This window comes from Mangifera indica, chromosome 5 (assembly GCF_011075055.1).
Source record: "Mangifera indica cultivar Alphonso chromosome 5, CATAS_Mindica_2.1, whole genome shotgun sequence".
In the NCBI taxonomy this organism is placed as follows: domain Eukaryota; kingdom Viridiplantae; phylum Streptophyta; class Magnoliopsida; order Sapindales; family Anacardiaceae; genus Mangifera; species Mangifera indica.
This window is the reverse complement of record NC_058141.1, coordinates 524,989-544,873: the sequence shown is the minus strand read 5'-3', so window position 1 is coordinate 544,873 and position 19,885 is coordinate 524,989. Positions and strand designations below refer to the sequence as shown.

The 19,885-nt window shown below is 35.1% G+C and overlaps 1 protein-coding gene across 4 annotated transcripts in view; it reads left to right on the top strand.

Moving 5' to 3' along the window:
- Positions 1–19,885, top strand: part of LOC123216888 (LEAF RUST 10 DISEASE-RESISTANCE LOCUS RECEPTOR-LIKE PROTEIN KINASE-like 1.1) — a 53,922-nt gene that overhangs the window by 28,969 nt on the left and 5,068 nt on the right. The window contains exons 1-3 of one of the 4 annotated variants that reach the window (XM_044637535.1): positions 17,088–17,299; positions 17,438–17,588; positions 17,679–18,717. The exons of 1 other annotated variant lie outside the window; for it this stretch is intronic. In XM_044637535.1, the coding sequence (XP_044493470.1) occupies positions 18,021–18,717 (697 nt within the window). In that variant the 5' untranslated portion in view covers positions 17,088–17,299; positions 17,438–17,588; positions 17,679–18,020. Of the gene's footprint in view, positions 1–17,087; positions 17,589–17,678; positions 18,718–19,885 lie in introns of those variants that run through there. 2 more of the 4 variants (XM_044637533.1, XM_044637534.1) reach the window with 2 other exon arrangements.

Genomic DNA, 19,885 nt, shown 5'->3' with positions numbered 1-19,885 from the left:
AATATCTTGGAGTCAAACAGATCTAGTAAAAGGAACTGAATAACATGTAAATCTTGCAGAGAACAAATCAATCATTGTTAACAAAAAAAAAAATGAATAACATGTAAATATAGCAGAGAACGACTCATTCGATATCAACAATCAAACAACGAACTGGCTAACATGAAAATCTTACAGAGACCAAATCATTCGTCATCTCATGACCAAGAAAGGAACAAACCAAAAAAAACCAAAAACAAAGTATAAAAAAAAACAAAAATATACAACAAAAAATCATTATCACAGTAATCGTTTGTTGATACCTCAGCCTTTTCCACGCACAGGTCCAGATCTGAAGACGCGAGTCTTTGGCTCTGATACCATGAAAGGATATGCGAGATAAGTCAAACGAGGATTCTTTTATCAGGATCTAACCCTAGATTTGCAAGTAAAGTGAGCGAATAGAAGACGAAGAGAGTAAGGAACTCTCTGGAATGTTTTAGAAATGAGAGAGAGATAGGGTTTTATTTTTATTTAACTGCAAATCGTTAATTGTATTTACAATTACCACCGCCTTTTATATGCGTGTGGCTAAAATAGCAATCAACGCCTCAATTGTTTACACATAACAGTTAAGTCCTCTTCATTTCTGGAGCTCACCTCTTAGTACCTCAGGTTTGACCATCTTACAGTTACACCCTTATACTAACATGTACTGTAAACAGGCAACTTAAGCTGTAAAAAAATAGCCCCAGTATAATTGATGCCAAAAACATAATTATTACCTAGAATTTACCACAGAAGAGACTGGCTTGGGTGGCCAATCGAAGGGAGAGATGGGGAGAGAGAAACTGCCGGACAAAAAGGAAGCGTATGGAGGGATCGACTGTTGGAGATGGAAAACTAAATCTTAGGGAAAAAATGTTATTTTCTAAAACTTGGCCTAAGGGGAAAATTGTTAGTTTTTAGGGTTTAGGGGGAAAAATAGATAAAATTTTAACTTATTTTTAATATTATTGATAAAATAATGATTTAACGTTTAAAATTAACAGATTTTGAAAGTGTATCACTCAACAATTCAACAACACATTTACATTGATATTGGTATCAGACATTCATGAATATATTGTCAACCAATTTATAAATTACAAAGCAGTTGATATCAAAACAAGTAAATAAACTCATTCAATCGAATATAACAAGTTCACTTGTCAACTTCCAAGACAATAAAACCCAAAGTCCCACCCATCAGTTAACTTTCATTAAAAAAAGTAAAGGTAAAATTATCATTTCATCAATTAGATTAAAAAAATATAAAATTCATTAAATTTTCTTCCCACAATTTTAAAAACTAACAACTTCACCCTTGCTTAAAAGTTTTCTAACTTTTAAAAGTAACATTTTCCCCTGCCCCCCCCCCCCCCCCCAAACCCAGGGATTATTTATGTTCTCCAACCACCATCTCTGGCAACTGGCGACAACACTTCAACCCACTACTCGTCGGCCACCAAATCTTCACTCTTCAGTGGAAGAAGAGGCGATGAAGACACGCCGATTTGTTTGAGTTGACGAAATCTTCATCGATTCCAGACAAATCGATGAAGACCCTTATCTTTGTCGATTCATCTAGAATCGACGAAGGTGAGTCTCCAGTGGGTCATTTGGAAGCTTCAGAGATGGTTAGTGAGATGGTGGGTTGAAGCTCTTTCTCTGGTGGCTGGAGAGCCTTTATAGAATAAACCCTAGGTTTTTTTTTGGGGGGGGGGGGGGGGGAATATTATTTTTGAAAATTAAAAACTTTAGACAGAGATAAATTTGTTAGTTTTTAAAACTGTAGGGGGAAACATAATGAATTTTATTTTATTTTTAATATAATTAATAAAATAATGATTTTATCCTTACTTCTTTTGACAGAACTTAGTTCATGGGTGGGACTTCGAGTTTTTCAAACTCCGTGAGTGTGACTTTAAGAATGCATTAAAACTTGGGGGTGAAATAGTCCTTTGGCCTAATTAAATCGAATGAAGCACGTGGAGTCACGGTTCAACAATCAAGTGAATGGGCATGCTAACTTTACCGTTAGTTTTGTAAATATTTTAGTAATTGTACAGACTTGGGTCAAACATTTCTTATTCTTTGCTTTTACTCTAGTTTTCTAGGAAGCTTGATATCATCTATCGAATTAATTTTTCAGAGGCTCTCACAATCTTCAACTCAACAGTCTAAGATAAGATGTAGAGGCTAAAATCTATACAAAAGTTTGAATTATCACCTCTAAACCATTAAAATTTGTCATAACAATTTCCCATCTGTATGTTCTAACTATTCCTTTTCTTCAATAAGCTGCAGCTATATCAGTCACTATATTTGGAATGTTGATAGTTGTAGCCTTTTGTATTTGCAAATCGTCACCAAAACATCAAGAAATTTTTAAGGAACCATGGATCACTTGTACTTAAAAGATATAGTTATTTTGATATTAAAATTATAACCAATTCATTCAAACGTAAAGTAGGCCAAAGAGGATATGGACATGTTTACAAAGGCAAGTTGCAGGATGGTCGTAATGTAGCAGTGAAGGTCGTAATCGAAAATGACATTTAAGTGATTACAAAAACAAAAAGAATAATCACTTAAATGTTATTTTCGGAAAACGTTAAAAAAAGGAAAAAAAAATGTAGGAGATACTACAGTGCTGCGACGTCGTTCCGCTCCGACGGCGAAGACGAAGGCTAAGAGATGAAGAAAAGTAACTACAGCTAAAATGGAGACTGACATACCCATGAATTCTTTCATTTTTTGTTATTTGTTGAGACAGCTTTTTACGAATCCTGCTCTGCAGATATTTGTTTCCGTTTGAACGGGATTTGGATCGGACTTTTAATTATTGTCTTAATTTGATATTTGTGGAGGTTTAGATTTGGTGTGTCAGTGACCACTATACCTCTATGGTTTTTTCTTTTAATTCTAAATAATAAATCATTAAAATTATGCGACAACAACTCATGGATGTATTAAACTATTATTTTATTTTTATTAAATATTTCAATTTTTTTATTGAAAAGGTAGAAATTTTAAAATTTTTTTATTAATAAAATCGAATTTTCAATTTTTTTATAGAATAATAAAACTTTTAATATATTTTATTAAAATATTGAATAAACATAATTAAAATTATTTGTTTTGTTTTATTTTTAAAGTAAATTTGATATCTTTAGTAATTAATAAAAGTTTAGTTTTTTTAATAAAATAATTTAGAAGTTTGGTTTCTTTATTAGGAAAATTTGAAAATTTAATCTATTGAATTAAAAAACTAAATTTTGGTTCTTTCAATAAAAAAATATAATAATTTGATGCTTGTTGATGTTGTCATCTCTTAAATTATGACCATATATGGTTAGGTGTGAAAAACAAGTGAGTACACATATAATATATCACCACGTAATTAAATAATTTTGAATTAAGAATAAAATAATATGCAATCACATGATGATATATGTATATCTATTCATATCCTAAAAAATATACATATATAGTATTATTCAAAATTTACCGATGACAACCTAAAAAATAATTTCATTAATTAAATTCATAATTTGATAATATAAAAAAATCTAATATATTATTAATATGAAGAATATTTAAAAAAATATATAATGAAATCTTTTAAAGATTTTTAAATAAAATAATATATTAAATCAATATTATTTTTATTAATTAAATATAATAATTATTTATTTTTTATTTATGGTAATTTTATCAAACATGGTGGTTCTCTATATTAAAAATCTTTTAAAATAATATAATTTTATTAAAATATTGCATTTTTTTATAATAAAAAATTAAAGCAACCTATATATCAAAGGGAATTTTTTTCAATAATGATGAAATTTTAGTTAAATTTGGATCCCCTTTTTGAAGGGAATTAGTCAAATTAAATGGGTAAAACTTTGACTTTAATGACTAATATTGTAATTATTACACTAAATAAGTTAAAAGTTTAATTTTAAAATATCGTTGGAGATTATTTAAACTCTTACTTTCATGATTAAAATCTTATTATTTTCTCATTTGTCACTTAAACTATCTTTATAAGTATAAGAATAAACTTGTAAGCAACTAAGCATATTCTTTGACCGAAGTAGAACCCAAAATAGTTGGAATTATTGACAAGTGGGTCTACCTAAATGTAACACCTTCAGGTATGTTCCAGGGGCAATTACATCTTTTGATCATGTTTGGAGATATTTCCAATTATATGTATGTGTTTGTAGTATATATAGATATATATAAAAGAAAAAAAAAACAAAAATGTTTGGAGAGCAACGTCAATAAAGAAAGAAAAGTCAATATATAGGTTTGAAAAGAAAAGAAATAAAAGAAACTTTACCTTTTGCTTTTTCCATCATTTTCCTGTCCCTTCCAGAGGAGGCAGTTTCTTCCTTTCTTTGCTGTGTTTTTGAAGGAAAGTAAGTAATTTGGAAGGGTTTTGAAAGATAGATAAGGAAGGAAAAGAAGAGTAAGCACTTTTGAAGCTTGGTAACCAAAAGATCTTTTTCTTTTTCCTTTTCCTATGTTTATATATATATTGGATGTATGTTATATGAATATATTAGTATGTTTTGGTGTTGATTTAAGGTGATTTTGGTGATAAAAGAAGTAAAACAAAGAGAAGGAAGTCAACTTGTAAAGATTTAACTTGAAACAAGGTAAGGGGAATCATCCTTAATATGTTACATGTTTTAGGTTTTTGGTTCCTTGGATCTATGTTATAAATGATGATTTTGAAGTTGAGGAATGTTGTTTTGCCATTTGGGATGTCTATGTGTGTTATTTTGTTCATGGCAGAAAGTTACATGATATTTTCAGTTTTTGCCACTGAGTTTGTCCCATGTTTTAGCTGTCTTATCTGATGAATTATGAGTGCTATTATATCTTGTTGGAAAGCTTTTTGAATCTCTTTCCAATGATATATAGCTTGTATGAATTAGAGATCATTTGGATTGTTAAATATTGCATAAACCACAAGGACTGTTTTACCAAATAAACAGATGAGGCAGTTTTTGCCACTGACTTTAGCTTACGTTTTGATTGTCTAGTCTATTGAATTATGAGTGCTATTATAGCTTGTTGTAAATATCTTTGAATCCTCTTTTCAACGATATATAGCTTGTATGAATTAGAAACCGTTTGGGTTGTTAAATTGTATGAAAAAAAAGGCTACCCTGCTAAATGACTGTTATGTGAACAGTATTTTGTAGTTTTGGGCAAGAAAGAAAGAAAGAAAAGGAGGAGAAAAAAAAAAGGAAAGGAAGATGAAAGAAAAGAAAGGAAAGGAAAGAAAGGAAAGGAAATGAAAGAAAAGAAAGGAAAGGAAAGAAAGGAAAGGAAATGAAAGAAAAGAAGAAAAGCAAGAAAAGGAATCCGGGGCTCAAGATTTAGGGGTCATCCCAAGAGTAATGTCTGGTGAGTTATGAATAAATTTAGATAGAAGCAAAATTAATAAGATATAAGACCCACATGCATGCTATAAACTATAAGGGGGCACTTTACACTACACCGCCCGTAGTAGGGCACGTCCGTAATAGGACATAGACCCACAGTAGGGTCTGCTCGAAGTAGAATATGCTCGTAGTAAAGCATAATTCAGATTACAATTGGTATAGTCAGAGAAGGGAAAAGAGCTCAAGCTTAGAAAAGTGTCAAATCCCTATAGTTAGCTTCCAGAAAGTATCAAATAGACGTCAGATGGGACAAAGTATGACCCAAATAGTAAAGAATGAACTAGATTACCCCCTCAATCTTTTATAGAGGTTAGGATGTGAGGTTGAGTCCCGAAAGTGAGTTAGAATAGGAAAAGAGATAGTTTACTTGATTTTTTCCTCTTACCGAGTGTTCTACACTCACTCTCTTTTCTTTCCTGATTGCAGGTACAGGTGATCGAGGTAGCTGTGAGGCAGGGTCAAGTCAGCGTAGGTAGATCTAACTGGAGCAGGTTATCTTTGGTTTATATTATATGCATACATCTGCATGTTCTTGTTACTTTTGGACCTTTTTGAGATGATAGTACAATTGTATATGATTACTCCACGTTTTCAGATGAGTTTTCATGCAAGTATATACATCTTTTGTTGCTTCCAGACTCTCAGTTTTCTTAGAATAATTTCTAAACACTTTTAGTGATGCGTTTATTTAATATATATATATATATATATATATATATATATATATATATATATAGATGTTCCGGATATTAATTCATAACATTTCTCCTTTGGTGGGTAGTACTTCTGGGGAAGGGTGTTACACCTAAATAGCTAGACTATCAGACTACGATATCTTTGGTTAGCCTGACCTAGATAAATTCTCCGCAAAAGGGAGAAACAAACATATCCTTAAGTTCTCTACAAAAGGCAAAAACAAAATATTTGCATGAAGGTCACAATTAGGACTAGATTCATTCAATGTTACTTGAATTCAAATTCAAATCAAATGAATCAAGTTAGAACAAAAAATTGAACTCGTTTTCATAAAATAATCCAAAGTCAAACTGATCAAAACATTTGAGTTCAAATCAATTCGATTCAAATCTAAAAATAAAATTGTTTTTGAACCAAATTTAACCTCATTTTGTTGATCTCAAACCAATCTCAAGCTGACTCTTACTCTTATATTCAAGCCAATCTTAGACTAGACCTTGTTTGGACTAGGTTGAATCAAATTGAGTCTTACTCAAAATCAGATACATACTCTTCAAATAGAAACATGTGCATTTGAAATATATAACTTCAAGCACCAAAGGAGTCATGAAGCTAACCTAATCATCAATTGATAGAAATAATGGTTTTCAGAGCTAGTAACTATTACAATTATGGACTCTAGGGGTTGTCCTAAATGGCAAAGGGTCAAAGGTCATTTGCAAACATTTAGGGTTCGAATGACCCTAGCATCATGTACCATAATAAATTTTACCTTTAATTTGTCAGGTTTGTAGTTATAGATTTAGTTGACTGTGAGTCCTTAGGGTTTTTCCGCAAGGGTTCTTGAGTAAACAAAAAAAAAAATTAGTACAATTCTGGGGTTGCTCAAACTGGAGACTTACATAACCTCCCTATCAAAGTCAAAATCCCCTTAAAATGTCGTTAAGTAAATTATCGTATCCTAATCATCGGGGCATAAAAAGAGCCTGGTTTCTAAACTTAACATTCAGAGATATGGGCTTGGAGATGGATATAGATATAGATATTGATATCCGTACAAAAAAGAACAAAAAGAAACTTGCTTACACTGATACAGCAAGCCAGACCACATCTTCGCCTCGTTTACTAGCTCAGAACTTCAGCAGCTTCTCTAAACTATTAATTCAAGCCTTATTACGGTTGATCTCTTTCCATTTCGAAGTGTTCATACTGTTACATGCATTCTCTTCTTCATCTTTTCTTTTTACCTCATTTTCTTTTCAAGTAATTAGTAATTTATGAATAACAGGATATCAAACACCATAATCAACCCAAACTCAACTTGTGATCTTAAATTTTCACAAATTAAGGTGACTTCAACTCACAGTCACCTCTTCACAAACAAGATATGCTTGGATGGTGGTTTCTGGAATGGTTGCAGCATTACAATTGCAGTTGTAATCCAGCATCATCTGCGGCAGAAAAATATGATATCTGGGTGATCAACTTGAAGCAGTCTCAACCAATCATCAGCAGCCTGCAAGAGGGAGTTCACTAATTGTCGCTCACATCCCCCAGTAGGGGTTCATAGCCATCCCTTAAACTTGTTTGATGCAAGACCAAAAACAGGTACAGACATCATAGTGACACCATTAATCTCGTTGGGATATATCACAGCTGGAGCTTGTTCACTTTGTGGAACTGCGAAAGTAAGATATGATAAATCAGAACCATCAAAATTTCGAAAAATCTTCATTTGGCAGTAATATCTCAGGAATAAATCATAATACTAAACAGAGAACAGACAAAATAGCAGCGAAATAGTTTAAATGCATGCCTTAAATACAGAAAAGCTTCTTATTCAACCCCAACTACGACACTTTTTCACCCTTTCTAATACTAGAAGATTAGGAAAGAAAATGTTCCATACTAAATGGCTTTGAGTCCATAGCTGTATTTCAAAACATAAGATTAAAATAACAACAGCAACGCACACATGCATTATTAAATTTAATGAGAAGGCCAGTAACAATCTTTGGCTTCAAACATTAGCCTTGACACGAACAACTTCTCCATCTAGATAAATTAACACACAGAATACCAAAGCGTACAACAGTGGACATAAAGATCCACTGTATTCTCATAATACAAAAATCATGGAAAAGTACATTAAAATAGATGGGAAAAACAATGAAGCATTACATTTACCTCCTACTGGAGTATGAAGAGAATGATATGTCAAAAAGCATGCATCCAGATCTTTCAATGTTGGTCCTGTTGGTATTCTGTAGATTGGATACCTAAAAATATTTTGTCAATACCACTAGTTTATAATGTAAACAAAAGAGAATAATAGAGGTAGGGGGCATAAATTAAGTTAAACAACAAAACCAGGCTGCAGAGATCCAACTGGAAGGCAGCAGATCACAATTTCTTAGTGTTTTCAGCTCAGGGAAACGAGAGGCAAGAACCGATATTTATGACAACAAAAAGATTAAAGGAAAGATCAGAGAGGACAAAGGAAGAAAAAAAAAATTAGTAGTTTATTCTGTTGGCATGAGCTGTAACAATCAGTTTGAGAGATTTTAGGAAGTGATTTATTCCTATTTACTGTATATATCCCGATTGTTATGGGATTCTATTAGTAAACTTATAAATTTAGGTCCATAATTGTAGCTCTTCTCTAATATAAATAGGTACGTGTATATTGGAAATGAAGTGAATTCTTTCTTGTCCTCTCTAAAATTAACATGGTATCAGAGCGGAGATCCTTGGAATCTCTTGGCTTGTTAACAAATTAAGATCTTATTATTGCAATAATAAGCAACCATTAGATTGTAGAAGATGACGGACCCAACTGATCTGATAGAATAGGGACAGCAAAGTACTGCTGCTCCCCTAGAAGATCTGACTACAAGAATGACTCAAGTCTTGACTCAGAACCAGATCCAAACTCTAGCAGCGACAAGCGATCCAGCAGCTACACAGATTGGGATCGAACTTGACAGAACGAATTATGCGTTTTGGTCCCAAGTTGTCGAGATGTATATCTCAAGCAAAGACAAGCTAGGATATATCAATGGTGACTTACCTCAACCAAAACCACATGATCCTATGTTCAGAAAGTGGAGAACAGAAAACCCTGTGGTGAAAGGATGGTTGATCAATTCGATGGACCCCTCATTGATAAGCAATTTCATCTGATTCCCAGCAGCCAAACAAGTATGGGACTCTATTGCTACAACATACTTTGATGGGAATGACAAATCCCAAGTTTATAACTTGAAGAGAAAAGTATCACGAATGAGACAAAATGGAGAACCCATTGAAATGTACTACAATGACCTTCAAGGTCTATGGAGGGAGATTGACTTTCATTGCCCAAATCCCATGGAATGTGTAGGTGACATACAGAAGTATAATACTATCATTCAAGAAGATCGGGTTTATGCTTTCCTTGATGGATTAGATGATAGACTAGACAAGATCAGGAGTGATGTCCTGCAACTCCAACCCTTTCCCATAGTAGAACAAGCCTATGCCTATGTCTGACGAGAAGATATCAGACAATCAGTCATGCTCTCACACAATAATAATATTACTACTACTGCTATGGTTTCTAGAGGTGCTAAAATTGTTCCTCAACTCCGAGTAATGAAACAGAGGTCCTCTGTATCTGGCAGTGGAAAATTAAATACTCCAGATAAGGCTAGAGGCCAAATTGAGAATGGAGGAAGTGGTTGTTCTCATTGTGGAAACTCGAAACATACTCGAGAAACCTGTTTTAAGTTGCATGGCTATCCCTACTGGTGGCATGAACTTAAGGCTCGAAAACAAAGGGAATTGAAGGAATCCAATGAAGGAACTGCACGGGTAGCAATGGCTTGTACTGGATCGCAATTATCATTAGCTTAAACTGTGGAATCTGAACTTGAACAAACAACTAACTTCAAGGATTCAGGTAACAGTTTTGCTTTACTAGTTTCGAATGAATAGAAACAAGATGACTGGATTGTGGACTTCGGTGCAACGGACCATATGACATTTTGTCCAAATGATTTTGTCACAAACACAGAACCACAAAAGACAAGTATCTCTAATGCTAATGGAGTCATGTACCCAGTCACGAGTGCTGGAACAGTGAAGCTATCACCCTTAATATCCTTATCCAACACTCTTTTAGTACCATCTTTTTCAAATAAATTATTCTCAGTAGGACAAATCACTGAAGAATTGAATTGTGTGGCACTAATGTTTCCAAAATTTTGCTTGTTTCAAGATATTCTCATGAAGAAGATCATTGGGTGTGGTACTAAAAGAGAGAGGTTATATTATATAGATGATTTCAGCTCTGGCAAAACCAACCATATGAACCGCGTGACTGATACAACAGAAAAACAAATCTGGTTATGACATCTTCGCTTGGGACATCCATCATTTAGTTATATGAAGCATTTATTTCCGAAATTGTTCCTCAATAAAGATTGTTCAGTTTTCAAATGTGGAACTTATATTTGAGTGAAAAGTCATCGTGTACCTTTTCCTATTAGTCATAATAAAAGTAATATTTCTTTTGCTCTAATTCATTAGGATGTTTGGGGTCCATCTCCCATTACAACTGTTCATGGTGTACGATGGTTTGTAACCTTTATAGATGATTGTACCAAAATGACATGGTTATACTTGATGAAGAACAAAGACGAGGTGTTCAAGGTGTTTTATGCATTCCATGCTATGATTTAGAATCAATTCTCAACCAAACTCAGAATTCTACGATCTGATAATGGAGGGGAATATGCAAATCAAGATTTTAGAAGGTATTTTCAACAACATGGTCTCCTACGTGAATATTCTTGTAGTAAAACCCCATAGTAGAATGGCGTGGCAGAACGAAAGAATAGTCATATCTTGGAAACAACCCGTGCTTTGTTAATTGGAGCAACAGTGCCTAACCGACACTGGGATAGTGTAGTTGTAACCGCGGTTCACCTCATGAATCGCATGCCTTCTAAGGTGTTGGGGTTTAAAACTCCCTTACAAGTTTTATCAGAACATGTTACACTATCATCTATCCTCTTTATTTCTCCACGGGTATTTGGTTGTGTTGCATTTGTGCATCTCCACAAAACTCAACGAACCAAATTGGATCCTTGTGTTATTCATTGTATTTTCTTGGGGTATGGTATAGATAAGAAGGGATATTGCTGCTACCATCCTTCCACTAACCGAACCTACATAACCATGGATGTTACTTTCTTAGAATCAGAAAACTTCTACTCACTATCAACATTAACTTCTCCTCTTCGGGGGGAGATATGGGTAGAAGAGCAAAAGTGGTGGGAATGTGAAAATATTTCACCGGTTAATGCAGAGACTATTCCAAATATGGACATTGTGGGTTTAGGTGATGTAGCGGAGGTGAATGAAAACAGAGTGGAGGTGCATGAAAACGGACCAGGTACAGTAACAAATATTGCCACAGTTGAAGAAGGAACGCCCATAAATACATGCCACATTCCTCATGATTCGACCAATAAAGAAACCCTTCTACTCAATGTACCAGACAATGATGATTCTTCTAATGAGAATATCCTTGAGGTAACTTCTCCTGCTTCATCCTCTAGTCATGTTTTGGATACATCCATGACTTGTTATCACTTACCTTTCAGGCATAATAGAGGCAAGCCCCCAGTTTGATACTCACCTGACATTAAAGGAAAGTAGTCAAAGTATCCAATATCTAATCATGTAACCACTCGAAGGCTGCCTGAACCACTCAAGAAATTGAATGATGATTTGTCTTCTTGTATGATTCCAACTGGAATCCATAAGGCTTTAAGGGATCCAAAATGGCTCCAGGCAATTGAAGAAGAGATGGAAGCTTTACAGAAGAACAACACATGGGACCTTGTTCTACTGCCAGAAGGAAAGAAAACTATTAGGTGTAAGTGGGTCTTCTCCATCAAACACAAAGCAGACGGATCTATTGAGCGATATAAGGCGAGATTAGTGGCTAAAGGGTACACCTAAACCTATGATGTTGACTATCAAGAGACATTCTCTTCAGTGGCAAAATTGAATATTGTACAGGTATTGCTATCTTTGGTTGTAAATTTGGATTGGCCACTTCATCAGCTTGATGTAAAGAATGCCTTTCTCCATAGAGATCTTAAAGAGGAAGTGTACATGGACATCCTACCAGGTTATGCCTCATCAGATACTAGGATAGTGTGCAAGTTACAAAGAGCTTTGTATGGACTAAAATAGTCACCATGTGCATGGTTTGGCCGTTTCAGTATGGCTATGAAAAAATATGGGTTCCAACAAAGCAACTCGGATCATACTCTTTTCCTAAAACAACAACAGGGAAAAGTGACTGCCTTAATAATTTATGTAGATGACATGATAATTACAGGGGATGATATTAAGGAAATTTGGAAGTTGCAAAAACATCTTGCTGTCGAATTCGAAATGAAAAATTTAGGAGGTTTCAAGTACTTCCTAGGAATTGAGGTGGCTAGATCAAAACAAGGCATATTTCTCTCACAGAGGAAGTACTTATTGGACATGTTAACTGAGATAGGGATGCTTGATTGCAAACCAGCCGACACACCAATAGTTCAAAATTAAACACTGGGAGAATGCTCACACCAAGCACCAACAAATAAAGAGATGTACCAGCGTTTAGTGGGAAAATTGATTTATCTATCACATACTCGCCTCGATATTTCATATGTTATCAGTAAAGTCAGTTAGTTCATGCATAATCCAACTGAAGAGCATATGAATGTTGTAATTCGAATAATTTGTTACTTAAAGTTAGCACCAGGGAGAGGACTCATGTTCTCCAAAAATGGTCGTTTGCAAGTTGAGGGCTATACAGACGCGGATTGGGCAGGTAGTGTATCTGATAGGAAATCTACTTCTGGGTACTTCACATTTGTCAGAGGTAACTTCGTTACCTGGAGAAGCAAAAAGCAAAAGGTGGTTGCATTATTGAGTGTCGAGGCTGAGTTTCGAGGAATAGCAAAAGGCGTGTGTGAACTCCTGTGGCTTAAAAGATTATTAGTAGAATTGGGTTTTGGTCCAAACTTAGCGATAAACTTATATTGTGATAATAAAGCTACTATCGAGATTTCTCATAACCCGGTTCAGCATGAGGGCACTAAGCATATTGAGGTAGATCGACATTTCATCAAACAAAACTTTGAGGAAGGAATAATTGAATTCCCATTTGTCAGATCAGAAAATCAACTTGCTAATATACTTACAAAGACAGTCTCGAGTAGGAACTTCCATAGCTCACTTGACAAGTTGGGCATCAAAGACATTTTCGCACCAACTTGAGGCGGAGTGTTGGCATGACCTGTAATAATCAGTTTGAGAGATTTAGGAAGTGATTTATTCCTATTTACTGTATATATCCCAATTGTTATGAGATTCTGTTAGTAAACTTATAAATTTAGGTCCATAATTGTAGCTCTACTTTTGTATAAATAGGTACGTGTATATTGGAAATGAAGTGAATTCTTTCTTGTCCTCTCTAAAATTAACATATTCTCCAAATATAGTTCTCCATAAATCGATTCCTGCCTTTTCTTTGTCATACAACACCGTCTCTTGAATTCAAGAGTTGAGAATGCCCCAACTTGCACATTCCTCTCTTTTAAAGATTTATTCTGTTTTTCCTCAAATTTCTGGAGAGTTCACACTTTGGTCCTTCTCCCTGACACCACCATGTTTGTTGCATAGTGACGATTTAGAGGTTACTCGAATTTCGAAAGTACAGATATGACACGGCAAAGTGTTGAATATATCAATTTGTCGACTTATGAATTCACCTTGGGAGTAAATGTGACACAAGAATGTCCTAATTGTTATAAGGAAGGAGGGCAATGCTAGACTGACAGCGAGGGAAAGTTTAATTGTTCAGTGACAGTAAGAACAGGTATTACAGTGAAGTAGAAGGACTCTTTCCTGATACTACTAGTTTTACTTTCCATGTTTTACTTTGTTTTCTTTTCTATCCATTTTTCCTGCAACTGCATTTAGCTTAATCTTTATCTTGCCAACGTGATTGTGATTGATATATGGTTTATAAAAATGGAGAAGACTAAAAACAAAAACATATTCCTTAATGTACATATGCTAAATCTATAATGGTTTCTAGATTTTACATAATTGTTTTGCTCTATCTTATTCTTATCCGTACCTTTTTACTAATCTATATTCCATGTAACCATTAACTTGTTGCAGGGGATGGGAAATTGAGATTTAAGCTCCACATTGGAATTGGTAATATACCTTTTTAAACGAATATTGTATTGATTTTTTTTCTTATTCTCATGGTTTTAACGCCCCAGCCAGCCAATTTACCCCGTCTAACCGAGACCTGTGGCTCAGGTTGGATTTGAGCCAAATGAACTCGAACTTGATCACCAACTCAACTTGAAACGCGCTCCCTTTAAGCGAGCTGGAACCAAGGGGTTGTAGTATTATCAAGTTTGAGCTCAAACTTATAGGTGTTTTGCTCTCCAGGCTAGTGAACTTGGGAAAGCTCGATCTAAAATAATTAAAACGATATTATTTTAATTAAGATACATCAAAATAATATCATTTTAATGATCTATAATGTCGAGTTAAGCTGAATTTACGTTTAGCTCAAAATTGTAAGTAAACTCAAATTGAGTCGAACTCAAATTTAATTTGGTTTGAGTTAAGTTTCACCTATAATTGGTTTGATTTGGGTCTACTTTTAAAGTGAGATATTGGTCAGTGGACCAAATTTATCCGTAATTAAATTGACTGAAGCACGTGGAGTCACGGTTCAACAGTGAATCAATGGGCATGCTAACTTTACCATTTCTTATTTTAGTAATTGTAAGGGCTTGGGTCAAACATTTCTTATTCTTTGCTTTTACTCTAGTTTTCTAGGAAGCTTGATATCATCTATGGAATTAATTTTTCAAAGGCTCTCACAACCTTTAACTCAAACAGTCTAAGATATGATGCAGAGGCTAAAATCTATACAAAAGTTTGAATTATCACCTCTAAACCATTTAAATTTGTCATAACAATTTCCCATCTGTATGTTCTAACTACTCCTTTTCTTCAATAAGTTGCAACTATATCAGTCACTATATCTGGAATGTTGATAGTTGTAGCCTTTTGCATCTACAAATCATCACCATATACTTCAATGGTTTTCTAGAACAAGAAAACTAAGAGTCACCAAAACATCAAGGAATTTTTAAGGAACCATGGATCACTTGTGCTTAAAAGATACAGTTATTTTGATGTTAAGATTATAACCAATTCATTCAAACATAAAGTACGCCAAGGAGGATATGGAGCTGTTTACAAAGGCAGGTTGCATGATGGTCATAATGTAGCAGTGAAGGTCTTGACTGAATTTAAAGGTAATGGTGAAGAATTTATTAATGAGATTGCAAGCATCAGTAAGACTGCCCATGTCAACATGGTAACTCTTTTAGGCTATTGCTTTGAAGGTCATAGAAGAGCTCTCATCTATGAGTTTATGTTGAATGGATCTCTAGATAAGTTCATAAAAAATCCGCTGAAGTGGGAAACATTGTTCCAAATTGCAGTAGGCATAACTCAAGGGTTGGAGTATTTACATCGTGGTTGCAACACAAGAATTTTGCACTTAGACATAAAGCCTCATAACATTCTCCTCGATGAAGATTTTTGTTTAAAGATATCTGATTTTGGTTTGGCTAAAATTTACCCCAACAAAGAGAGTATCGTATCAATGGCAGCTACACGAGGGACTATCGGTTATATTGCTCCTGAAGTATTTTCAAGAAACTTTGAAGAGATCTCTCACAAGTCAGATGTTTATAACTATAGAATGATGATTTTAGAAATGACAGGAAGAAGACAGAATAAAAATGTTGAAGGTGATAATAGTAGTGAAATATACTTCCCAAGTTGGATTTACAAATGTCTTGAAGAAGATGAAGAGCTTGGATTGGATGCTATTTCAAATGAAGATGATAAAAAGTGCATAAGAAAGATGATAATAGTAAGCTTGTGGTGCATACAAACTAACCCCTCAGACAGGCCAACAATGAGCAGAGTGGTGGATATGTTGGAAAGCAGCCTTGATTTGTTGCAAATCCCACCAAGGCCTTTCTTATCTTCTCCTCCAAGATTACTTCTAGATTCTTCAACATAGTTGTTAAAGTAATATTGTAATACTATGATGTACCAAATTGTCCCAACAAAGAGAGACTTGTGTCATGAAAACTTGAATTCATCATCATAAATGGATAGTTTCAAGTGCTTTTTTCAGTGATAGAATGTAGGTTGTTAAGAACTGTCATAGGGTGAAAACAAACTGGAGATAAAAAACAGTTACACAAAAGAAAGGCATACTAAGCGGTCCAGCTAATAATGCAAGGAATATATTTATATAAGAATTTAGTGCAACGTAATTACAAATAAACCTCTTGTTAAATTACTTATTCTCTTGGAAGATTCAACTGGGGAATATAATTAAATTACAACTGACCTTTGTAGGACTGAATACAAATTTTTTTTAATTATTTTTTTGGCAGCACAAGCCCGACACCTAGTGGGAGAGAAGATTAATGAAAACGAAAAAGAAAAATGTAGTAAATAGTTAGGCGGCCTTCAAATTAAATCCTCCAAAGATAGATTTTCATCAATGTGCTCCCATCTGGGATACGCAGCTTGTTCAATTTTCACATCGGTCTGTAGTGTTGGGATCATTATCTTTACTGCAGTAATGTTAATAGAGTTGATACTTTCATAAGTTGAATCAAAATATGAAGCTTGTGGGCCTGGAAATTGCTGTACAGGCCCAAACATAAGCTAATGACTCTTGCATAGTTCCAGGTCTTATTTTCTCATTTACCATGCGATCCAGTCTTTCTTCATCACTGCAAGGTCTTGTTTCTGACCAATTACAGAAAGATCGAGGTTTCTTGTGCTGCAAATGCAACCCAGAAAACTACTGTTGCATTATTCTCTCGAGATAAGTGAATTAGAGTAAAACTGCCTGAGAGTATTTACTATCTAATCATGGAGTAGATTCAAGCCCGTTTGAACTTAAGCCCGTTCAAGTTGGTGACGGAATAAACAGTGTCGCCAGAAAGGTAATTCACCAAGTGAGATTCAGAACTGCAAAGATGGTAGGCTAAATCTTCACTATTTTTTATTCAGCCCAAAATTTCTAGTTCATTCTCTTGTATTCTTTCAATAGGATTTACGAACAATTAACTACTTTCGTGCAGAGAACATCTGTACAGTTACAGGCTATTTGATCATTCGATTTTTCCTAGGAGGAGAACATTTAACCTTGTTGTATAGCGGTGACTCAAAGTCTCGCATGGGTTACTCGAATCAGTGGTTAGACTTTTCAACCCGAAGCCTTAGCATATAAAGGTAAAATTATTCTCATACAGGATCAGATTTTTCTCATACATGTTAGACCCCTTTTCCCTCTTCACACCATCTTCTAAACTTTTCTCACAGGAGCTCCAAAAATTCTTCGAAGTCTGTGAAAATGAGAAAGATGGGCAATCGTTTTATGGCAATTAAACTGTGAATTTTCTTGGCTGTCGTTCATCTGAAGGCTGTCAAAGTCAAATAAGCTGCCGAAAAGTCAATCTGTTTTTATCAATTTACACTGTAGTGGCAGCTGCAAAGGTTTACTTTCGTCTCTAGCTAACCAATGAAAATGGGTTTCCCAACTCTAGTCTCCCCCTGCAATTTTCAAGTCAACAGGCGCGTTCTGCTTTTGAAGGAGAAGCAACTCGGGTTCTATATTGAGAAGAAGAACAGTGAAGAAACATTATGATATAGAGAAAGTTTGAAATGGCTCTGACTCGTCTTGTGTTTTCTGTTGTGTTCTTCGTCATCTTTTATCTTTTTCTTCTTTGTTTGGCTCAAGATGAAAGGAAAATCAACCCAAAATGTCCACCTTTCTCCTGTGGTTTACTGGGTGAGATCGGCTTCCCTTTCTCCAATCGAACGCATCCCGAGTGTGGCTTATGCATAGTAGATGACTGTGACAAAACTTTTCAGAAGATTCAACTGTGGAATCATGGGCCACAGTTTTATGTTTTAAGCATCTCTCAGGATAACATGGTCACCCTTCGTGACCAGGAACACCCAAATCAGTTGGACGGCCATGACTGCGGATCTTTAAAAAGGTTGTCTATTCCCATCTCCCCTTTTCTCTCTTTTGAAATCCCTTACAACCAAAACGTTTTCCAATGTCCTCTCACTTATAATAAGCCCAAAGATTTCGGTTGGGCTTGCAATGACTCCAAACACTTATTTCTCTACTATCTTCCTACTGCTAAATTGCCAGATCTTCTGCCTCAGTGTTTACATATTCCCTTCAGTGTGAATAAGACGCGGCAAAGTGTTGAATATGTCAATTTGTCAACTTATGCATTCGCCTTGGGAGTAAATGTGACAAAAGAATGTCTTAGTTGTTATAAGGAGGGAGGGCAATGCCAGACTGATGGCGAGGGAAAGTTTAATTGCTCAGTGACAGCAAGAACAGGTATTACAGTGAATTAGAAGGACTTATTCCTGGTACTTCTACTCTTTCTTTCCATGTTTTACTTTTGTTTCTTTACTAGCTATATTTCCTGCATTTATAGGAACTGCATTTAGCTATCTTGCCAGCATGATTGTTATTGATATATGGTTAATAAGAATGGCAAAAAATGAGAACAAATGTTAAACCACACGTATTTCTTAATGTACACATATGCCGTTAAATCTATAAAACCCCAGTAGAGAGCGGACGAGGGAAGGGTCTATCAGCCTGTTATCATCTTCCGTCATAGCTTCAATGACTTGTTTTCTCACTCACACAAAAATCTGAGGCTACTTTTGCTTCAAATGCAACCAACAATAAGATTCTCTTGAATTAGGTGAGTAAGATTGATAAAACCTCTCCTGATAAAACCTCTCCTTCATCCAATTCTCTTGAGCAAAGGCCAAGCGGGGAGTAAGGCACAACATCCCCTCTACTAGGCCCTTAGGTTACCAGGTTAGAACCCCTTCATTTAAGCCTCCTAAACCAGGCCAACTGGGGAGTAAGGTGCAACCTCCCCTCTACTGTGCCTTTAGGTTATCAGGTTGGAACTTCACATGGACCTGTACTACAATGGATTTGGATGGAATTGTTGCAAACATTAGGCTTTAATACACATGATTGGGCTACCACAAAAGTACTATTGGGTTTTTCCCATCCAAAAGCTAACTCAAGGGGTGAGACTTACATACCCACACAACTTAATTACCACCCAATGAGTGATACTCAACAGTTCCTGAGGATAAGGATGTAAATTCGAGTAAAATTGCATGTAAATATTTAGTTGCTGCACCTGTTCAATTAGAGGATGTGGGTTTGTAAGGATAAGCACATAGCTCCTGCACAAGCTTAGCATGACAAATAAAGAATGCATGCTTTCCACATGTTTATTGAACTCCTCTAGAACAGGTAGCTAAAAATGACAGCAGAACACAAAACATCCCCAGGCTGAGAGATATCTTAAAATGGAGCCTTACCAGTTTCCAGATAGTTGGCAGGTAAAATCGCTGTGTAAGACAGGATTATGTGGTGTGGTACTGTATTGCTTGCTACTGCAGAAACCTCTCTGTCTGTTTGTATGAATTGCATGGATTCTGTGGTGCGGTATTGTTTTGCTTGCTAGTGCAGA